The sequence below is a fragment of the Callospermophilus lateralis genome, chromosome 2 (assembly GCF_048772815.1).
Source record: "Callospermophilus lateralis isolate mCalLat2 chromosome 2, mCalLat2.hap1, whole genome shotgun sequence".
NCBI lineage: Eukaryota > Metazoa > Chordata > Mammalia > Rodentia > Sciuridae > Callospermophilus > Callospermophilus lateralis.
In genome coordinates, this window is record NC_135306.1 from 176,228,158 (window position 1) to 176,252,839 (window position 24,682).

General features: G+C 33.2%; 1 protein-coding gene across 2 annotated transcripts in view; it reads left to right on the forward strand.

Moving 5' to 3' along the window:
• Nucleotides 1-24,682, forward strand: part of Mettl15 (methyltransferase 15, mitochondrial 12S rRNA N4-cytidine) — a 220,074-nt gene that overhangs the window by 180,710 nt on the left and 14,682 nt on the right. For both annotated transcript variants that reach the window (XM_076846996.2, XM_076846995.2), the window contains exons 5-6: nucleotides 5,691-5,882; nucleotides 11,785-11,963. In XM_076846996.2, coding sequence (XP_076703111.1) covers nucleotides 5,691-5,882; nucleotides 11,785-11,963 — 371 coding nt within the window. The remainder of the gene's footprint in view (nucleotides 1-5,690; nucleotides 5,883-11,784; nucleotides 11,964-24,682) is intronic.

Sequence of the window (24,682 nt, forward strand, 5' to 3'; positions counted from 1 at the left end):
CAAGTAATTTTTAGAAATTAATGGGCTATACCAAGAAATTTTTAGAAAATTATGCAGAGCATATATATCTTTTCATTTCTTCTCTACAGTTATGGAAATGCTCTGACAAAGTTATCATTTAATAATATTTAGCAGTGCTCATATCAATATGATAATGAAAATATCTTGAATATAAGTATATACGGAAAATTTTTATGTGGTAAATATTCACATTAAAAAGTAAACCATTCTCCTGGTATAACAGAGGCATGGTATAGAGGAAGGAGAAATACAGAAAAATAATGGTACCTAAGAGAGGTCAAAGAAAATTCTTCATAGTCAAAAGGTCATATTCAGCGTGCAGTTGGTATATTTGGAACAAATCCTTACCATTGTTCCCAACTCTCATTGGCAGCACGGTGACAAAACTGTATCTGAGGAAAGAAAAACAGCTTAAAGCAGGAAGAGAAAGGTCATATTATTGAAGACCTTTTAATGCCTTGACATTCTTATATATGTTAGTTAATACACCTCCATAAAATTTGTGTAAGCTTAAAATTGTCCTATTGTCTTCATAGTACAAATGAGGAAATGAATTTGGGGGTTAAATCATCAGAATACTCATGTTCTGATTCACTCTAACATCAAAATTTAAGCTATTTCTGTCATACTAGATGCACTCAGAGGGGGGAAAAATTAAGCAACATGAGATACAAGAAAACTGAAACTGAGAAGAGTAACTTACCCATTACCACAAGATTAATAAGTAGCAGAGCCAAGATTTAAACATAAGCAATATGTCATTTTCCCTTTCCACTATACCTCTATTACTTTAAAAAAGTGAACTATCTCCAAGGTGATTTATGTATATTTGTTGATGTGCCCTTTTATATTGTATGTTCTTTTTTATTTTCATATTCTTGTATCCAGTACATGGTAGATAATCCCTGTTCAGCAAATATTTGTGAGAATTGAATCTGCAGACCTATGTCTATGAAACAATGGCAAACAAAAACAATTATTTAGTAAATTTATCTTACTAGAAAAGTAAGATAAATTTGTACATAAGGACAAGATTGTAATAATGGAGATCTGAAATGTAGTAAATAGAAACATGAGAGGTAATGTTGTGTAGTAACTAAGAACATGGACTTGGGGGCGAGAGTGGACTAAGTTTATATTCTGATTTCACTGCCTACTAACTGTATGACTTGACTTCACTGTCTGCACTTGTTTTCTTATCTGAGGTGAGTCAGTCACCTACCTCATAGGTTATTTTGAGTATGAAATAAGTTTGTAGGCACAAAGGACTAAGCACCAGTTCTGGCATATAAAAAGCACTTTACAAATGTTTGATCTTATTGTTCCTAAAATGAAACTATGCATTCATCCACTATTTTGGCTCATTCTAAATTCCTTGCTGAAGAGGATTAATAAAATGGTCAAACTAGCAATGGTCTCTGCTTTGTGCCTACAGACTAATAAAATTTAATGGCTGGGAGGCTGGCATCATTTGATGCCAGCCTCAGCAGTTTAGTGAGACCCTGTCTCAAAAACAGGAAAGGAAAATACGTATGGCAAAAATTGTACTTAGATAAAAAGCAATTAACAAAAATCCCAGATACATAATAGAAGAAACAGGCATAGCAGCATTGCATGTGAAAAAGACTAAAAAGTTAGAGTTAGTATAGCTCAACAATGAAATAAATTCCAAAACTATTTGATTTTGAGCTATAGTAATATAATAGTTGAACAAGGGAAGTAAGAATTTATTCTGTGTTGATTATGTAGAATTCAGACTTAGTCATATAAGCAAACTGGCACAACTTCATAAAAGAGCAACTATCCTGGTGAAAGATTTTTTATATGGAGACTGGCTGAAGATACAAGAAAAGGAGAACTGAGAATCACGATAGCTATAGCAGTTAGGATGTTTTTTAGTCATAAGTAAAAAGAAGAAAAATTAACTGTTTTCAATACCAAAAGTAATTTTCAACTCATATAATTCAGTTCAGAAGCAAGTTGGGGTTTAGATGAGACTCAACCCAATGCCCTTGTTAATCTGCTGACCTACTAGCAATAATCAGTACTTTGTGCTTCTTTTATATTAGTGAGATTCAGAAAAAAACTTTTCTTTTCAGTAGTTCAGTGGAAGAAAGAGGAATGGTCTTTCCCCAAATTTCTAGGAAATATCTCTTTTATCTCTTTGGCCAGAATTGTGACACATACCATCCTCTGAATAGAATATAATGGCAGCTAATCAAAACCCTATTTCTTTCTCTCTCTCTCTCTCTCTCTCTCTCTCTCTCTCTTTTTAGTACCAGGGATTGAACTCAGGGGCACTCAACCACCGAGCCAAATTCCCAGCCCTATTTTGTATTTTATTTAGAGACAGGGTCTCACTGAGTTGCTTAGTGTCTCGCCTTTGCTGAGGTTGACTTTGAACTTTCGATCCTCCTGTCTCAGCCTACTGAGCTGCTGGGATTACAGGCGTGTGCCACTGCACCTGGCCAAAAGCCTGTTTCTTGAGCTGAGATATTATATACATCAGGACTCTCAAGAGAAACAGAACTAGTAGGAAATATATAAATATGATATATAAATATATCCCCTACTATGTATGTATGTATGCATACAAACGTAAGCATATATACATAAGTATACATGTGTACACACATATGTACACACATACATATACATTATAATTTAAAATATTTTAACATATAGATATGAAACTTATTTCAAGGAATTTGCTCACGTGACTGTGTGGCTTAACATGTAAAATCTGTAAGGCAGACCAGCAAGCTGGAAACTCTTTGGTAAGGTGAAGTTGCAGTCTTGAAATAGAAACTTTTTCTTCCTCTGGGAAACTTTAGTTTTTGCTTGTAAGACTTTTCAATTGATTGGGTTAGACCCAACAAATATCTTGAAGGCAGTATCTTTTATTTAAAATCCACTAATTGTAGATGTTAACTATAGTAACCCCTAAATTAGTGTTTGATTAAATAAGTGGGTACTATAGCCCAGTTTCTGGGCTATAGACATATAAACCATCATGGATATGATCAGTCTTTCCCAAAATATGAGGATGAATCTTGAGATCCTATTGGACTAGATTGGCAACAAAGAGAAAGCCAATAAATATTGCTTACACTAGCTAAAGGTAGATGTGAGAAAGGCATAGGTTTTCAACTTATTTTACATAGAGTAATACTAGAGACAGAAATTTAAGAAGTAGTAAGGAAACAGACATCAACTAGAAAAAACTCACAAAACAATAGTGAATTCTTTGTTTTTCATTTTATGGTTTGTTTTGAGTTTTGATGTGGTGCTTGGGATTGAACTCAAGAGTCTTGCATGCTAAACACATGCTTTACCACTGAGCTACATCCCCAGCATGTATAATAATAATAATATCTATATATATTTATATACTTCTTAAATATATGTAAAATAATTTTTCCCCAAATGATCTAACCATAGGATTTCCTTCTAATGATGGTTTTGTGGGTAAGATTCCCTAGCCAAATAACCCTTCTTTTTATAAGCATCAGGCACCATTTCTGCCTGTTATTGATTAGCACGTTCAGATCCCTACCAGTCTATGTTCAAACAAACCAATCACATCCACCTGTAGGAACCAGGGGGCACTCCAACTTCTTAATAGCACAGCTCTGCTTGTTCACTCTGTTGAGTATAATCTGTGTGACCTGACATGGCATAATTTGTCTTCTTCTCCTAGGTTGTGAATACATGCAGTTTATGAATTCTGGTGTTCGTTATTGTCTTTTTAACCATCTCCACAGTCTTTGAATGGGAATCCCTTCTTCACCAATGTAGTGAAAAGAAAGGGATTTAGACTGTTTCTCCTCCCTTTCCCCATTACTTAGCAGTAATATTGGATTGGGGGAATGATTCAAATGACTTGTGAGTTGCCTTTCAGTGGCAAGATTTAATTGTTTCAGGGTTTCCAATGCTAATATTAGTATTCATATTTTCCAAAAACAGGGCAATTTGCTCATCTGTTTATCATTTGCTTCATTCAGATTGTTTTGTAAACTATTTATACATCTTGCTTCTCTCAGCTCAAAGCACCAAAAGACATACTCTATTAATCTTCATAAACCCTTTATATATCCTTTACATAGCATAATCACTGACATACAGAAGATAATCAATATTTATTTGGTGAGTGAAATTAAAAAATCACAGTATTTAAGAAAAATGAAACAATGAACTGTGAAGTTCCCTGTAAACAGCATTAATATGTAAGCAAATATATAAGTGTGAATTTCCCAACACTGTTGAAATCCAACCTCACTCCATCTTCCTTTACACTCGGAGGAATGGCATCTTTAGAGCTGCCCTATTTTTTTCTCATTCCCCTTCCAAAATGAATGCCAGTTGCCCTGAGGCCCTGGGGCTCCTGAGGAACCCTGAAGGCAGCATCTCCCTTTGTGTAGGAAAGAGAATTAGCCTAACAATAAGGTGATCCTAACTCCTTGCTTGAGTTAATTCTGAATGTTCCATTCACTTCAGAATTTCTGCTGAGATCTAAAACACTGCCTCTTCAAAAAATCATTTATTTTCGTCATAGTTTCATTTCTCCAATGTGTAGTTGCATAGCACCCCATCCTAAATTATAGGAAAATCATGAAGAAAACTAAAATGGTTGGATTAAACTTATGTGACATGCCTTTTCTGATTTCTGTTTTTTGAATTAAATTTATGTTTAACTGGCACATAAAATTATACATATTTTGGGATAGTATGCAATGTTTCAATACATATATATGTATATATATAAATATATAAAGGGTATATTACAATGTTTAAATCAGGTTAAACATATCTATCTGCTCAACCATTTATCATTTCTTTATTGTGACAACTCTCAAATTTTTTTCTTCCAGCTTTTTGCAATGTACAGTACATTATTCCTACCTACAGTCATCCTACTGCACACCAGAACATCTTGTTCCTATCTATAATTTAGTGCCCATTGATCAACCTTTTCACATTTCCTCCCTCCACCCAACTCTCCTCCATTGCCAATAAGCACCATTCTACTATATTGAAAAGTATTTTATGTCCCACATATGAGTGCTATCATGCAGTACTTGTCTGTGACTGACTAACTTAACATACTGATCTCCACTTCCATCCATATTGTTGAAGATGATAGGATTTGTTTTTTGTGTGTGGGAGGGGGGGCTTAGTGAAATTCCATTGTGTATATATATCACATTTTCTTTATATGATTCTTGGTCTATTATTTATTGTATTTTAACTGTCTTGTTCATTAAGGTAATTCTTTTGATAAAATAGAATGTGCTTCTTTTTCCTACCCATATGATAGATTTAAAATAGATTTAAAACTATTTAAAATTAAAAATCTGGATTGACAAAGGAATTTTTCTAATTTATGAATTTTTTATGATTTCTGATTTATGAGCTATTGTATACCTTCCCAATGGTATATAATAAATTGTATTTATTTATAAGAATAAGATTACATTAAATCAGCTCTGGTGTTTGAAACCAAGATATATAGTTTCCATATCTATATGTTTTTTTGTATTGCACTAGCCATGTGGTTGATACTCAGTAAATACATATTGATTAAATTATCTAATAATAGAATGTACTCTCTTTAAGGAACACTTTAATATAATAGAAGTGTTTTCTCTGTCTCCTGGGTTTATTTACAGTAAGCAGATCCGAGCTATGCTAGGCCAGTTCAGCCAGGCAGAAGACTTATTAATGAAAGCCGGAGTGCAGCCAGGGACTTTGAATGGAGTTCTTTTGGATCTTGGGTGTTCCTCCATGCAACTTGATGCTCCTGAAAGAGGTTTTTCCCTTCGGAAGGATGGCCCCTTGGACATGAGGATGGATGGTGGCAGGTGAGTATCAATAAAACATTTCTCCCTAAAACAAAAAATCAATTTCACAAAATCACTCTGAATTTAATTTTCTCTTAAGATTGCAGAATTCCCATCACACACCTACACCAAGTACTACCCAGACCTAATAAATCAGTTTTGTTTACTACTCATTATAGATTTTAGTATTTCTCTGGCCTTAGAATTCTAAAAGAAAAAAATAATTATTGTTCTTAACACAGAATAGTGTGGAGGATAACTTCCCTACTGATTGTCTTTTTCACTGAAACCATATTGGGATTTTAGGTTACCAGTAATACAAATGAATATTAGGATACTGAAATAATGGCTTTATTTTTACATGCCTAACTAAACCTCTTATGAGAAACAAAAAGAACTATCTTTAATGCATAGTCTTTTATAATACTGAAAAAAAATGGAGGGTTCTATGATGGAACTTGCTTGAGAAAAACTGCAGTTTTTGGTACATCAAACACAGCATTATGCATCAGATATCTTTTGCACTTCCTTTTCATTCTCACCCCTATGGGAACACTAGTGTTTATTCTCCATTTTTCAAATAGGGTACATATATGTTAAATTAACACAAAAAGGGTCACATTCTAGAAGAGTATCTGAATTAATTTTAAAAGCTTAGATTAGCATCTGTGTGAAAAACCAATGCTGGCTCACGGCCTGAGCAACTCACATCTTATTCTACCAAAAACTGGTTTGTCTCATGGTAATTATTCACATATAGCATTTTTCCCTGTGGTGGAATAAGACTTTTGTTAATTTGGATAGAGACTGATATTTGTTAAAATCCTGTTTTTTCTGAGTCTAATACCTTCTGCATATGTCATTGGCCTTCACAGAATGAAGAATGTCATCATGAAAGAAAACAATAAAAATCCTTTAAAAACCAGTGACTAATAGTAAAGGTCAAAATATATTCTCCTATTTGGAGATTGAAATGGTTTTACAAAAATAATAAAATATTAAGCAAATTTCTATACCTTGTTAAGGAGAATGCCTTCCAAAATACAAGGAACAAAGTTTCTAGTTAATAGTACATTCCTCCTGGGTGTGGTGTTGTACGTCTGTAACTCCATAACTCAAGATGGTAAGGCAGGAGGATCACAGGTTCAAAGCCATCCTCAACAATTTAGTGAGACCTGTCTCAAAAAAAAAAAAAGAAAAAAGAAAAAAAGGCTAGAGATATGGCTCAGCCGTTACACCCCTGGGATCAAGCCCTGGTTGCCCCCACCCTCCAAAAAATAGTTAGTTCATTCCCATATTGTAAGAGTAAAGACTTTTCAAGAAATTGTAGTTTGTAATGGATGAGATTAAAGTTGAGCAAAGTTATCTTAAAAAGTTGACTGGTAATTGGATTCAAATGGCAGATTAGAAGGTCATTTTCTTGGTTGCTTCCTGGTATGAAACTAAGAAATCAGACATGCAGCATCTCAGCAAGGTGAGAAGTAGGTACTTAACTGAGAATTAATTCTGGACATTCAAGGCAGATCAGAGACTCAGGAGGTTGGACAGTGAAATAAAAACATTCCATGATGAACAAAAGTTAATAAATTTAAAACTAGAAAGCCTGAACTACAAAACATTCTCAATAAAATATTTTCATGAAGAAGAAATGAAAAATAAAAGTAAAAACCAGCAAAGGGGGGAACTACATAAGAAGAATAACCAATTAAAGAAGAAAGTAATTCAAATTAAAAACCAGGAAGGAATCAAAAATTGACAGGGAATAAAAATTATTTCTCAATAATAACATTGAGTATAAATAGACTAAATTCATCAATCAAAAGACACAGACTGACAGAGTGGATTAAAAAATAAGACCTAAAAATATGTTGTCTCTAGGAGACTCACCTCATAGGCAAATACATCCAGACACTGAAGGTAAAAGGATGGGATAAAACATACCATTCACATGGATCTCAGACAGGCAGGGGTCTGTATCCTTGTATCAGATAAAGTGGACTTCAAGCCAAAGTTTATCAGAAGGGACAAAGAAGGTCATTTCATACTGCTTAAGGGAATTATCCATCAACAAGACATAACAATCAAAAATATTTAAGGTCCAAACAATGGTACATCTATGTATATCAAATAGGCCCTTCTCAATTTCAAGAATCAAATATACCGCAACACAATAATACTGGGTGACTTTAACACACCTCTCTCATCACTGGATAAATCTTCCAAAAAAAACCAAATAAAGAAGCTATAGAATTTAAAAATACAATTAACAATTTAGACTTAACAGACATATATAGAATATTTCATTCACAAATGACTGAATACACTTTGTTTTTAGCAGCACATGGTTCTTTCTCTAAAATAGAACATATCTCAGACCACAAAGCAACACTTAGCAAATACAAAAAAAAATAGAGATGATACCTGGCATCCTATCAGAGCATAATGGAATGAAATTAGAAATCAACAATAAAATTAAAAATAGAATCTACTCTGACACCTGTAGGCCACATAATATACTAATGAATGAACAATGAAAAGCATAAGAAATCATGGATGAAATAAAAAATATTTAAAGGTACATGAGAATACCAAGACAGTATATCTAAATCTCTGGGACATTATGAAGGCAATTCTAAGAGGAAAGTTCATTGCATCAAGCTCATTCATTAAAATATAGAAAGTCACCAAATAAACAACCTAATTTTATATCTCAAAGCCCTAGAAAAAGAACAAATCAACACCAAAAGCAATAGAAGACAGGAAATAAATAAAATTAGAGTAAAAATTAATGAAATTGAAACAAAAAAAATAAAATTTTAAAAAATTTATAAAGCAAAAGTTGGTTCTTTCTTTGAAAAAATAAATAGATAAACTGTTAGCCAAGCTAACTAAGAGAATGAAAGAGAAAACTAATTCATGATGAAAAGGAAATATGATGGACACTACTGAAATACACATGATAATCAGAAACTATTTTGAAAATTTTTACTCCAATAAAATAGAAAAACTTAAAGACATCGACAAATTTCTAGAGACATATGATCTACCCAAATTAAATCAGGAGGATATAGAAAATTTGAACAGATCACTTTCAAGCAATGAAATTGAAGGTGCCATCAAAAGCCTACCAACAAAGAAAAGCCCAGGACCACACCAATTCTCAGCAGAGTTCTACCAGACATTCAAAGAGTAACAAACACCAATCCTCTTGAAATTATACCACGAATTTAAAAAGGAGGGAACCCTTCCAAACTCATTCTATGAAGCTAACATCACCCTAACACCAAAACCAGACCAAGACACCAAGGAAAGAAAACTTCAGACCAATATGTATGATGAATGCAGATGCCAAAATTCTTTTTTTTTAATTTTTTTATTTTTTTTAGTTGTAAATGCACACAGTGCCTTTATTTTATATATGCAGTGCTAAGAATAAAACCTAGGGCCTCACACATGCCAGACAAGCATTCTACCACTGAGCCACAACCTCAGCCAAGATGCAGAAATTCTTGATAAAATACTGGCAAATTACATACAAAAACATATTTAGAAGATAGTGCATCATGATCAAGTGAGTTTCACTAGGGATGCAAGTTTGGTTCAACATACTGAAATCTAAAACGTAATTCATCACATCAATAAACTTAAAGATAAGAATCATGTGATTATTGTAATAGATGCAGAAAAGGCTTTCGACAAAAGGAAGCATACATTCATGTTCAAAACACTATATAAACTAGAGATCGTAGGAATATAACTCAACATTGTAAAAGCTATATATGTTAAACCCAAGGCCAACATCATTCTAAATGGAGAAAAATTGAAAGCATTCCCTCTAGAAATTGGAACAAGATAGGGATGCCCTCTTTCACCACTTCTATTCAACATAGTCCTTGAAACTCTAGACAGAACAATTAGAAGAATTAATTAAAGAGATACAAATAGAAAATGAAAAACTCAAACTTTCAACTATTTGCTGACAACTTGATTCTTTATTTAGAAGACAAAAAAAAAAAAAAAAAAAAAACTCCACCAGAAAACTTCTAGAACTCACAAATGAATTCAGCAAAGTACTGGATATAAAATTAATACCCATAAATCAATTACATTTCTATACATCAGTGATTAATCCAGTAAAAGAGAAATTAGGAAAATTAACCGATTCACAGTAGCCTCAATATATGTACATATTTGCGAATCAATCTAACAAAAGAGGTGAAAGACCTCTTCAATGAAAATACAGAAAACTAAAGAAATTGAAGAATACCTTAGAAAATGGAAAGTTCTTCCATGTTTTTGGATAGGCATAATTAGTATTGTCAAAATGGCCATATTACCAAAAGAGCTATACAGTTTTAATACAATTCCTATTAAAATTCCAGTGGCATTCTTCATAGAAATAGAAAAATCAGTCTTGAAATTCATTTGGAAAAATAAGAGGCCCAGAATATTCAGATTAATTCTTAACAAGAAAAGTGAAGCAGGAGACATTACAATACCAGACCTTAATACCATAGGGCCATAGTAACAAAAACGGCATGTTATTGGCAAAAAAAAAAAAAAGAAAGAAACAGGCATGAAAGTGAATGGAACAGAATAGAAGACACAGAGACAAACCACAAAATATTGTTATCTCATCCTAGCAAATGTACCATAAACATACATTGGAGAAAAGATAGCATCTTCAATAAATGATACTGGGAAAACTGGAAATCCATATGTAATAGAATAAATTGAACCCCTCTCTCCCTGCACAAGATTCAACTCAAAGTGGATCATGGACCTAGGCATTAGACCGAGACCCTGTGCCTACTAGAAGAAAAAGTAAGCTCAAATCTCCATCATGTTGGCTTAGGAACCAACTTCCTCAACAAGACTCCTAAAGTGCAAGAAATAAAATCAAGATTCAATAAACGGAATGATAACAAGCTAAAAATCTTCACAGCAAAGGAAACAATCAAAAATGTAAAAGAAAAAGCCAAAGAATAGGAGAAAATCTTTGCCACCTGCACCTCATATAGAGCATTAATCTCCAGAATATACAAAGTAATCAAAAAACTTAATACCATAAAAAAACAACAAATAACCCAATTAATAAATGGACTAAGAAACTGAACAGGCACTTTACAGAAGAAGAAATGCAAATGGTCAAAAAATATATGTTCATCAGCAGTAACAATCAGAGAAATGCAAATTAAAACTAACTGAGATTTCATCTTACTCCATTCAGAATGGCAATTATCAAGAGTACAAGTAACAATAAATACAGGTGAGGAAAAAGGCACATTCATACATTGCTTGTGGGGCTGCAAATTTGTGCAACCATAATGGAAAGCAGTAGGGAGATTCCTCAGAAAACTTGGAATGGAACCACCAATTGACCCAGTTATCCTATTCCTTGGTATATACCCAAAGGACTTAAACATTTTACTTTATTTTAGTTTGAAAAAATACAAATCTACAGACATAATAATACCTCCTCTATGAATTAAGGTTAATGGTTAATAATATATTTTTAACTTCCATATGCTTTGACCTTGATAGATGTTACAAACAGTACCCCTGACCCTTGCCATAAAGATGAGCATTTGAAATGGAGAATCTATTTTATTTGTGTAAGATTTCATTCTCAAACTTTAATATCTCAGAAACTGAGCTGGGTTTGTAGCTCAATGGTAGAGCACTTACCTAGTACATGTGAAGCCTGGGTTTGTTTCTCAGCACCACATAAAAATGAATGAATGAGTGAATTAATAATGTATTGTGTCCATCTACAACTAAAAAAAAAATTAAAAAAAACTCAGAAACTCTCCTAGCATGTGTTTTTTTGGGTGTTTGACTTTACATCCTAGTACTCTTAAGTTTTTACCTCTTGTCAATGAATATTGATGTCAGTGAACTAATTGGTTATTTTTGTATGTAGGTACCCAGACATGCCCACCGCTGCTGACGTTGTGAATGCTTTAGATCAGCAGGCACTTGCATCCATCCTAAGAGCATATGGGGAGGAGAAGCATGCCAAGAAAATCGCTTCAGCAATCGTTCAAGCACGTAGCATATACCCCATCACAAGAACCCAGCAACTTGCCAGCATTGTTGCAGGTACCTTCATTAATTCCAAGTAGTAAGAAGAAAGAAAGAAATATGTTTTCTCCCCACCCCACCCCAGACTCCCAGAGGGATTCATTTGTATCTGAAGTGATTCAGGGTAGAATCTTGCCTATTCTTCTCTAATGTTAGTTCTTCTGATTTTGCAGACTCCCCCACCACCACCCAGTACTGTTTCTCTTCACACAGTTAAATATATATGTGTGTATGTGTGTGTGTGTGTGTGTGTGTGTGTGTGTGTGTGTATAAACCACACACACTGCGGTTTGCTTGTTAGTATAATAATAGATTTTTTTTTCCTTGAGATGATTTACTATCTGTGCCTACCAAGGTGAAACATGGAATGACAAGAGCAAAAGAACTTCTTGATCCATCACAGTGGTTGATAAGCAACCTATATAAGATTTGACATTACCTCTCTTAGTTTCACATTTCTGCATTTTAATATTTTGGGCAAAAGGAGAATTGCATTGCCCAACTACTAAAATAAAATCCAGTGACTCATACATCTATTCTAAACAACAAGCTAACAAAGGGTATGTGATGTATAGGTTATTTCACTTTGTGAATGCTAACTAAATCAGCCTGAGGGGCTTATTGAAACATTTCATCTTTTCTGCTGTTCACCACCATGAACCTCTTGAACCTGAGTCTAGCTAGGAGATGTTTTATTATAGCCCTTCTGTTTGAAGCCAAAGTTGTTTCACAGATGAAAGTTTTCCAAGGTAAAAATACAACTCCTGCAGTTATTTAGGAGAATTCCAGTGTTTAATTATTTGTCTTTTTGGATCATCTAAAACCCTAAATCATTTTTATTTACCAAAAACTGTGTTAAGATTTCTTTCAGTGGTTCCTATTTAATTTCTTACATAGTTAAAGAAGATAAGGAATATTTGTATGGCATATCAATAGAACCTAATATTGATTACTGCTATTTTAATATTATCCATAGTTTCAAGAATGAAATTTAATAATGAATTTATTCAGATCATTTAGATGTAAAAGCCATATGTTAATTATTTTATGGCATAATTGAATAATATCTTGTTCTACTTAGGATAATGAAATATGAAGTATTGACTAAGTGTTTAATTTTTTAAGCTGCATAATTTAGGGCCCTTACAACTTACCATTAAGATTCCTTTAGGCAAGTGAGAGCAGAATTCTTGTAGGTTATGTGAACATAAAACATTTCATGATATTTTTTCCCCAAAATAATTTATACTAGTATGCTGACATTAAATTCATCTTTTTTCTTGTGTACCTATTTTTCTTACTTCATACTCACTAACATGACTCCACCTTATCCTTTCTGTCATTCTTTATGTAAGTATGTTTTGACTTTGTTTACCATATTAAAAAGAAAAGCAGTGAGAAGTCACACACGTTGTTTATTTATAAGAAAATCCAAAATGTTCTGGTATTGAAAATAAGGGCTTAGAGCTACCAAGCATCCTAGGAAGATTGCCCAGTGAAAAAACCTTATCTGATAACTAGTGCAACTGAGATGTAGGAGATCAACAATTTGCTCAAGATTATAACCTAATTAATAAGAGAGTAGTAATATAGAATATGTAAGTTCATGAATTTGAGATGTAATTGGGAATCTGCTTTTAAGAAATTAACTTTTCTGGCCCTGGATCCTCTAATGTGTAAATGTGGGGAAATAATACTGCAATGTTAGATAGTCTATGTTAGATAGTCAATGTTAGATGGTCTGTTTAAATTATGTATATCTTCCTGACTCAATCTGGCAAATTGTGTGACTTGATGCCTTCAATGTCTTCTATTTTATTGAGTATAAGATTTCAAACTAATTTCTAATTACCCTCTGTATTTCTGTAGTGTCTGTTGTGATATTACTTTTTTCATTACGAATGCTGGAAATTTGAGTTCTCTCCTTCTCTTCATTAGTGTGGCTAAGGGTCTGTCAATTTTATTTATTTTTTCAAAGAACCAACTTTTTGTTTTGTCAATTTTTTCAGTTGTTTCTTTTGTTTCGATTTCATTCTAATTTTAATTATTTCTTGCCTTCTACCGTTTTTGCTACTGATTTGTTCTTCTTTTTCTAGGACTTTGAGATATAGTGTGAGGCTATTTATTTGTTGACTTTTTCTTGTTTTAAGGAATGAACTCCATGCAATTAATTTTCCTCTTGGTACTGCTTTCATAGTGTCCCAGAGATTTTGATATGTTGTGTCTATGTTCTCATTTATCTCTAAGAATTTTTTAATCTCCTCCTTGATGTCTTCTGTAACCCATTGTCCATTCAGTAGCATATTGTTTAGTCTCCAGGTGATGGAGAAATTTTTACTTTTTATTTTGTCATTGGTTTCCTATTTCATTCCATTATAATCTGATAAAATGCATGGTAGTATCTCTACATTTTTGTATTTGCTAAGAATTGATTTGTGGCATAGTATATGGTCTATTTTAGAGAAGGATCCATGTGCTGCTGAGAAGAATGTGTATCTGCTTAATGCAGATTGAAATATTCTATATATGTCAGTTAAGTCTAAGTTATTGATTGTGTTATTAAGTTCTCTAGTTTCTTTATTCAACTTTTGTTTGTAGGATCTATCTAATGGTGAGAGAAGTGTGTTAAAGTCACCCAAGATTATTGTGTTGTGGTCAATTTGACTCTCAAACTTGAGAAGAGTTTGTTTGATGAACATAGCTACACCATTGTTTGGGGCATATGTATTTATGATTGTTATGTCTTGTTGTTGTATCATTCCCTTGAGAAGTATGTAATGTTCATCTTTATCCCTTTTAACTTTGGCTTGAAGTCTACTTTATTTGATATGAGGATGGAAACCTCTGCTTGCTTCTGCAGCCCATGTGAGTGATATGATTTTTCCCAACGTTTCACCTTCAGTCTGTGTATGTCTTTTCCTGTCAGATGAGTCTCCTGGAGGCAGCATATTGTTGGGTCTTTTTTAATCCAATCTCCTTGCCTATGTCTTTTGATTGGTAAGTTTAAGCTGTTAACATTTAGGGTTATTATTGATACATGGTTAGTATTTCCAGCCATATTTGTTTATTTTTGTTACTTAACTTGACTTGGTTTTCCTCTTTGATTAATTTTTCTTTTAGTATAATACCTCCCTCTGCTGATTTTTATTGTTGTTTTTCATTTCCTTTTCATGGAATATTTTGCCAAGGTTGTTTTGTAGTGCCAGTTTTCTAGCTATAAATTCTTTTAACTTTTGTTTATCATGGAAGGTTTTTATTTAGTCTTCAAATCTAAAGCTTAATTTTGCTGGATACAAGATTCTTGGTTGACACCCATTATCTTTCAGAGCTTGATATATTTTGCTCCAGGATCTTCTATCTTTCAAGGTCTGTGTTGAAAAATCTGCCATTACTCTAATTGGTTTTCCCCTATATGTAATCTGATTTCTTTCTCTTGTGGATTTTAAAATTCTCTCCTTATTCTGTATGCTAGGCATTTTCATTTTAATGTGCCTTGGTGTGGATCTGTGGTGATTTTGTACATTCGGCATCCTGTAGGCTTCTTAAATTTGGATTTCCCATTCATTCTTCATGTTTGGAAACTTTTCTGGTATTGTTTCATTGAATAGATTGTTCATTCCTTTGGCTTGGACCTCTGTGCCTTCCTCTATCCCAATAACTCTTAAATTTGGTCTTTTTTTGCCATCCCATATTTCTTGAATGTTCTGCTCTTGGTTTCTTACCATTTTTGCTGTGTGGTCTATGTTCTTTCAAGATGATATATTTTATCTTCATTGTCTGATGTCCTATCTTCCAAGTGGTCTACTCTGTTGGTAATGCTTTCATTTGAGTTTTAATTTGGTTTATTATTTCTTTCATTTCAGGGACTTTCTCTCTCTCTCTCTCTCTCTCTCTCTCTCTCTCTCTCTCTCTCTCTTTAAGAACCTCTATCTCCCTGATGAGGTGTTCTTTTGGATTGATCCAGGCTCATTATTGAAGTGATCTTTCACTGATTGTATTTGTTCCCTTATGTCTTCTTTGAGTTCACGGAACATTTTAACCATGTATATCCTGAAATCTTTCTCTGTCATTTTTTCTGCTGTAGCTTGCCAATGATTCTCATAATGTGTTGTCTTGATTTGTTTGTGGTACTTTCTTCTCTTGTCTTTTCATGTTACTTGTGTGTCTTCCTTTCCAGTTCTGTGGGTCTGGTGTGTTATTGTTTTTACCCTATAGATTTGTAGTGCTCTTGTAGGGTTCTAAGATCCCTCCTTTGTGGGGAAGGACAGTGATAACAGATCCCAATATCAACAATACATCACCTATGAACAAATTGTTGTTATTAAGACATTTACAGTTTAGTCTCAATGTCCAGAAATGTTGGATTCAATTATTATTTAAAATATAATCAATAGTTTCATAAAAAGGCTTACAGTATCTGGCAGTGGACAATGAACTGGGGGTTGGGTGTAGGATGATATGCTGAGAAGGAAAAATGTGAGGGTATAGAGTTAATATATCTTAGAAAATGTGAAGGAGAAGTCTAATGAAGAGGGTTAGTAGCAGGGGAATAGACATAAAGTAATTTAGGGTAGGCAAGTACATGGGAAGACAGTACAGTGCATAAAACAAACACACATATTTATTTAGAAAAATACAGGATGTAAAAAAAGTAAAATTTGGAGGGTGAAAGAAGAAGAAAGAACAAAATAAGGAAAAAAAGAAAAAAGAAAGAAAAGAGAGAAGAAAAAGAAAAGGGGGGGCTTATGCAACTTCTCTATATTATATAATTCAGGTGACTCAGTCCTCAAAGTTATATTTCATGCAAAGTTCTTGATTTCACATATGTTGGGGATGTGAGGGCTAGAGGATAGAAAGATAGAAGAGAAAGATAAAGAAAAAAATATTCGAAAGAAGAAACCAGGGTTGTTGGTAGTTTTTGAGATTCGTTTTTTTTCCTGCTTCTCTTCTCATTCAGTAGGTGGGGTTGTCGGTTTTAAGCTAGTGTCTCTGCCCTCAGAATGGTGTAGGTAACCATGGTGAGAAGACTGGACCTGGTGTAGAGTGTCTGGAAATGGGGAATGCCACCCACTAGTCCCAGCAGAGAAACTGCACCTCACGGGTCTCTTTTTGTGATCTCTTGTCTGACTTGAGCCCCCATTATCGTTTCCCTCTCTTGCTTGGAGATTTCCCAGATCCTGGTCTCTCTGTTATGCTCCAGATATTAGTCCCCTCCCCTCTCTTACTTATCAGATCCCAACTGTGGGACTTCTGACCCCCAGGTTCATACCAGGTGGGTGGCGCCCTTGTCCCACTGCACTCCTGATCAACTAAGAGCTGTTTTTGTGTTTAGTGGTCACTGTGCCGAGTTACCACCACTGGGGGGTAGGGGGAGTTGGAAACCAGGTAACTGCTCAGATGGAGATCTGATCTGAGAGCCACAACCACCAAATATGGCAAGAAAGTTTTTCCAAGATGCAGTTGGTCTGCTTCCAGTGTCAGGGTGTCTGGTGAGGTCGGGGGAGCTGGACGATAGCTTTGTGCTGTGGATAGGTAGCACCCGAGTGACCTGTGGGGGAGCCAGGCACAGTCTGGAGTTCTGCAGAGGTGCTGATAGGTGATTCTGCTAAACCAATTGAGAGCTGTGCGTGAACAAGAACTGCGGGCTTTGAGTCCGGAGTCCTACTCTAATGCAGAGGCTCTGATTTTTACATGGGGGTCACAGTGCTGTGATTTCTGCAAAAATCCACTGTATAGGGGTCCTCTCATACTCCTGAGATCTTGTATTCCGACTACGTGAGACCTAGGTCATAGAGCACCACAGGACACTGCCTCTTTCTGGCCTGCCATTTTGAAGTCCTAAAAATATTTTCTTTTTGTGGCCTAGAGTTATGATTGTTTGGTTATTAGAATATATGATAAAGCAGAGGATTATAGAACCTATGCAAGTACATATGTATATATGCATGCTTATGTCCTAATGGCAATTCCATAAAGTTCATTCTTTAATAAACCACATTCATGATATATGTCCTACAAGATGAATTTATTACTATTAAAATGAAATGAGAATTTCAAGGTATTTGCAAAGCAGTCTGGGGATTTTTTTAGATTCTCATGACTTTTTCAGTCTTATAACTGCCTCATGCACACCTAATTTGATTGCACTTCTTAAAGTACTCCAATACTTTATCCACAGTTTCCCATATCTACACCTTAATTTTCATGGAATCAGCAGCTGTCTTTCTTTTTACATTTGTATTTCATCAGTTTAGATAATATTTGATTCAATTATATAATGACAATAGTTAGCAGTGTGAGCTGTAAGCACAGAATTTTTTGATGGGACTGGGACTCCACATTAACACTATATAGTAAGGTGCTACCCTCAGACACTCAAACAGAGAAATGGACTAATCTGTCAAGTATATTAAGTGGAGATGTTTTAAGAGAGCTATTTCTTGAAGGATGTTTGGGAAGTATTGGGAGGATTTCTGCATTAGTTTACCCAGGATTATCAGTAAAAATACTATCAACTTGGTGGTTTAGAACAACAGAGATGTATTCTTTCTATCTTGGAGACTTAAAAACTGAAATCAAGACATAATCAGGAGTCTAGAGGAGAATCCTTCCTTAACTTCTCCTAGCATCTGGTGGATACTAACATCTTAGTATCCTTCATTTAGTGTTCTCCCTGAGTATCTATCTTTGTGTCCCAGTTTCCTTCTTGTAAGGCACAACTCGTAGGATTTAGGGCCCAACCTAATCCACTATGTCTTCATCTCAGTTATTGCATCTGCAAACATCCCATTTCCAATTTAGGTCACATTCACACATTCTGGGTAGACGTGAATTATAGGGATTCTACTGAACCTTGTATAGTTCCTAAGCAATATCTTGTTTAACAAATATGTATATTGACAAGCTGTAATGTGTGGAGACTATATTTATATATATTTTCTGATTCTAATGAATGTGTATTAATACATCAAAAACTATCAAGAATTCTAGGAAATAAGCAACACAGTTTCTGACCCATATTAAACACCATATTTTTTTCACAATTTTATTGGTGTATTATAGTTGTACAAAATGGTGGGATTTGTTGTTATATATCATAAATGCACACAATATAACAATATAATTTGTCAAATATCATTTTCCAATATTTACCCTTTCCATCTCCTCCTTCCTCCCTTTGGTTCCTTTTCTTTATTCTACTGATGTCCCTTTGGTTTTCATGAGATTTCTCTCTACCCTTTTTTTTTTTCCTTTTTCCTGTCTAACTTCCACATATAAGAGAAAAATGACCAATGACTTTAGGTTTGCTTATTTGGCTTAACATAATGTTCTCAAGTTGTGTCCATTTTCCTATAAATAACATAATTTCATTCTTCTTTATGGCTGAGTAAAGCTCCACGGTGTACATATACTACATTTACTTTATGTATTCATCCATTAATAGACACTTATTTGGTTCCATAATTCGGCCATTGTGGATTGTGCTGCTGTAAATGTGGGTATGTATGTATCACTATACTATGATGACTTTAATTCTTTAGGATAAATACTGAAGAGTGGGTACAGCTGGGTCATAGGGTAATTTCATACTCAGTCTTTTGAGGAGCTTCCATGCTGATTTCCATAGTTGTTGATTATTATGATCCCATCAACAATATAAAAGTGTTTCTTTTTCTCCACATCTATATTTATTTGTATTCTTCATGACTGCCATTCTGGCTGGTGTGAAATGAGATCTCAATGTAGTTTTTTGACTTGTATTTCCCTAATTACTGACAATATTGAAAATTTATTCATGTATTTGTTGGCCATTTGTATTTCTTCTTTTGAAAAGTGTCTATTTAATTCATTTACTTATTTGTTTTTATTTGTTAAAAACTCAAACTATGAAAGTAAAAATAATTTCCTGTGCTTTCTAAAAACGAATAATCCAGGACAGGGAAGACCACCTACCATACTTGGAATCACAGTATATCCAGTAGAATTCTGTAATAAGTCTGATTATTTCCTAGTCTGGAAAATGGAAATACCTATTTCTTTCATGACCAACCACATGAGATAGTGTATGGGAATGTTCTTTGTGAAATTTGAAGTGCAAATACACTCATACCCATATTTTCTTTATTTTCATCTAGAACCAGGGTAATTGAGACAGCATACAAATGCACGACATGCAATATTTAGCTATGGTCTTCCTCTATTCTCAGCTAAGCAATGTGATCTATGATAGGTTGATCACTTCATTCCAAGCTTATGTAGCTTTTAGGAAGGGGAAAAATGTCATCTTTTTCTGCAATGGAACACGTAAAATATATTTTTCCAAAGAAATAATTTTACTGATGAAATGTCAAATGATAATTTAGGTGTCATGAAGTTACCATATTAACATATTATATAATAGATTGAACTCAAAAAATTAAAAAGATGATTTAAATTGATGACTCATGCCTCAACTCCTATTTCAAATCATCATCTTTTTCCAACAAGGTTTCATTAATACAGAGACCTTCAAAATAAAAAAAATAAATTAAACATTCATTAAGAAATTATGATTGCCATTAAATTTTAGTAGGAATAGAAACTTTTTCCTATGGAATTAATCAAGCCAATTTGTCCTTTATTGTTTAAAAATATGCATTTTTTAATTCCTCCATGTTTTCCCAAAAAGTATATAAAGTATATATACTAACATATGAATATATACAGTATATATATTAACATTGCCACAATTACAAAATAAAAGTAAAGGTTTTAAGAGTGTTCAATTATCACTCTGATAGAAATGTGGTCAAACTTAACATTCAAATTTGTATGGCTTGCCAGTGTGTCATAGCTATTGTTGCCATCATCTAAGATAATAAACTTATTGTTCTGTCATTTAAGTTTTATGATTAAAACTACTGTTATATATTGTATTTTAATATGGTAATTTCATTCCAGCTAAATTGTCGAGTAATATTTCATAATTAAACTGATGAAGAGACATTCTATACAAGAAGTCCAACTTAGAAGAGAGTGAAATAAGGATAAAAAAAACACCTAAAACTCGTTTCTTTTTTTAAAAAAAAAATATGAGCTAGTCTCAGTTTTTAGTAGAGAGCAGGAATTGTTCCAATCCCAAATTATTAAGGATTTACCCTAATTTTTTATTGGTGCATTATAATTATACATAATTGTGATATTCATTATGTCATATTCATACATGTACATAGCATGGTTCGATCAGTCTTATTCTCTAGTACCTTTTCTTTCCTTCTGTTCCTCCCTCTGCCTGATCTGCTTGCTTTATTCTACTGATCTCTATTCTATTATTATTAATTTAGTTAGTGCATTTATATATATATACATATATATACACACGCATACATATATATATTTCATGCAAATACACACACACATATATATGATGAATTGAGGTATATTCATACATAAACATAGCATAACTTGGTAGATTTTGTTCCCTAATTCTTATTTCCCCACACTACTAAAACTTAATGTTGATATTAATAAGTAATACTGACACTTACTGAGCAATACTAGGTACTCTCTTAAGTTATTTTCATATATTAACTGAAAATTTGATGGTAGATATTTATATAAACTTGTTATCCCTCATAACAATGTGTGAAGAAAGTATTGGTTTATCTCTATTAGACAGTGAAGGAAACTGAGGTATAAAGAGGTTAGATACAGTTGTGTATACAACTCACTCTGTATCCTATGACAAATGCTGGATATAGTGGAGTCATGAACAAAAAATTATAGAGGCACCAAAGAGAAAGGAACAATGGATTTCAGTGTAGGGAAAGAGAAATTGGGTAGAAATTATAGACAAGGAAACTTCTTGAATTAGGGTTTTTAGGGGAAGAAATTATGCCTATTTATGGCAAAGTCCCTCAGACCCACTAGAAACTCGTTGATTGCATATATGAAAGGATGAATGAACAAACAAATGAAGAAGTAACTAGGATATGAGAGGGTTTAGAAGACTGGAAGACAAGTAACTCAGGATCCATCCTAGGACCCAATATGATTATAAATCCCTGGAATTCACTGTTGTGTTGGAATCCTCTATCCTAAATGTTATCTTTAGCTGCGTCAGATTCTTTGGACAGTAATTCAGTATAATCAGGTCCTCTAGAGTTTAATTACTCTAGCTGAATTTCCAACCTCTCCAGAGGAAGAAAAAGGCATTCCTTTACCTCATTACTTCATTTATGATCATTATATACTTTTTGTGCTTCTGCAAGTGAAAATTAATCTGCTGGCATTGTATGATCAGCACATTAGCAGTGTTCACATTGATTTAATTTTGTAAAGAAGCATATCAATGGTTAGGCTATTTTGTCCTCTATTGGTTAAAAAAAAGAAGAAAAAAAAGATTGTTTGTTCTTACAAGTAGTTTTTCAGAAGCCTTGAAAATTTGATGATAGATATTTATATAAACTCGTCATTTTAAAATCTTAATCAGATACTTTCATATGGCAATTTTACTATCATCTTGTTTTTGAGATTGACATGATTCATATCTTGGGTAGATGGTAGGTATTGTTGTAATGTGTCCTTTTTACCTCACCCAAAAAATGTTGAGGGAATCAACGGTCTGTAACATCATCCTAAAAGCACTATTGTCACCCATCAGTTATTGTGTGTTGGGAATATTCTCTGAAAATAACTCTATGCTTTCATTTTCAAGTTTAAAATGTTCAAGTCAATTGAAAACAATGTCAAAAAGAGAATTCCAAATGTTGATAGGTTGACAAAGATTAAAGGTCCTATTTCTAGAATCAGGAGTTTTGATGTACAAACTTTAATTGTAACTAAAAGTTAAGACCAATACTTCCAAGTTTTTCCATATCATTCATATATATATATATATATATTTTGGGGTGTATTTAAAATATTATGTAATATCTGAAAAAGGTATTCCTCAGAATTTAAAATTAAGAGTCTATATCAACTTTTACATTCTTATATTTCCCTTATCTCTTTACTTTTGTCAAGTAAACAGGTTCATAATTTCCTGAACATTGTTATTTATTTTATCATTGTGATCATTATTTGACTATAGATTAGGCATACACAGACCTACAATGATAAGGGAAACTATAATAACTTTTGGCATTTATAATAGTTTCTCTGTAATTTTAAGTGGTAAATCAGGTTCTGTATGTCATAAAATACTGGGTTATCTGTATTTTCAATTTCTCCATTAGCAGAATAGAGAATTTGACCTGACAATGAGATGCAGACTTATTTCATACATGGATCATATATGCATTTAATCAACAAGTATTTATTGAATGTTCACTTTGTACTAGACACTAATGAAAGTACATAATGATTAGGACATCTTCTAAAAATTCAAACAAATATCATCTTTTCTATTTAGACAGTAAGCTTCACGGTACTGATTTGGATCTATCAGCACATTTTCTGATTTTTTGACCTTCTAAATTCTTCATGAATCACACTTCTTTTTGGGATTAGTTTCCTTCTTACACAAGACCATATTTTAAATATTTTCAATGAGGATCTATAAGTAATAAACACTTTATACTTGTCTAAATTTATCAGTATTTTGTCTTCAGTTTTGAATGATAATTTAGTTGGGTACAGAATTGACAGTTTTATAATTCTCACTCAGTAATTTGTAGATATTATTCCATTTTCTCTTGATATCTACTATAGCTAATAAAAAGCCTAATTTTCATTATTTTATAATTCATCTCTCTGTTTCTCTGATTACCTTTCGAATGCTCCTATCATTGATCTTGTGCTTGATTGTGACTGTTTTTATTGGTCCTTAATGAAATAGTAGGAGCTTCTTTAATATTTATTTATTCCTGGAAGTGTTAAACATTTCCAAATGTTAGACATCCTATATTTATTTTCTTTCATTCTCGCTACTCCTTAATAGTTATTTATCATATTTCTCATAGTTTTCATGTCTTTGTATCTGTGTTACAATGTAGGTAACAACCTTTTTTGGTTTGCTGTCTTAAGAGAACTGCTCTTTAATTTTTAAATTCACTAGTCATTTCTAAAAGGTCCATTGGTTTTTAAAATACTCTTGTATTCATGCTTTCATTATAGTCTCTACTGATTACTTTAAAACTGAATATATTTTAAATATAATTACATAAAATAATTTCAAATTCAAGCTCATATGTTCTATTATCTATAGTTCTTCCTATTTATTTAATCTGCTATTTTATATCTGAGTGTATGGTACATGTTTGTATGTGCATGGATATATGCATGTATTGAGCACATCTTCAGTGGGGTTTATAAACATATTTCCCCTTGAGGATCCCTACATGATGTAATTCTTGTTTCTTTCTGTTCTCCTCTTTCCTACCTAATAACCTTCCAGCCAAGCAAAAAGTGTCATGTCAGGCTTTGCTAGGTTTCCGAAGGCAGAAACATATTTAGGCAAACTTAAATGATAAAAAAGATTATTAGAACCTATATATAAGAAGGGATTATTGTGTGTCAGCATCCACATATCAGAGAAAACATTTACCTGTTTTTTTGGAATTGACTTATTTCACATAGCATGATAGTCTCAAGTTCCATCCATTTACCTGCAAATACCATAATTTCATTCTTCTTTATGGCTGAGTAATATTCTGTTGTGTGTATATACACCACATTTTCTTTATCCATTCATCTGTTGAAAGGCATCTAGGTTGGTGGTTCCATATATGTGAATGCTGACACACAACAAGGAGTAG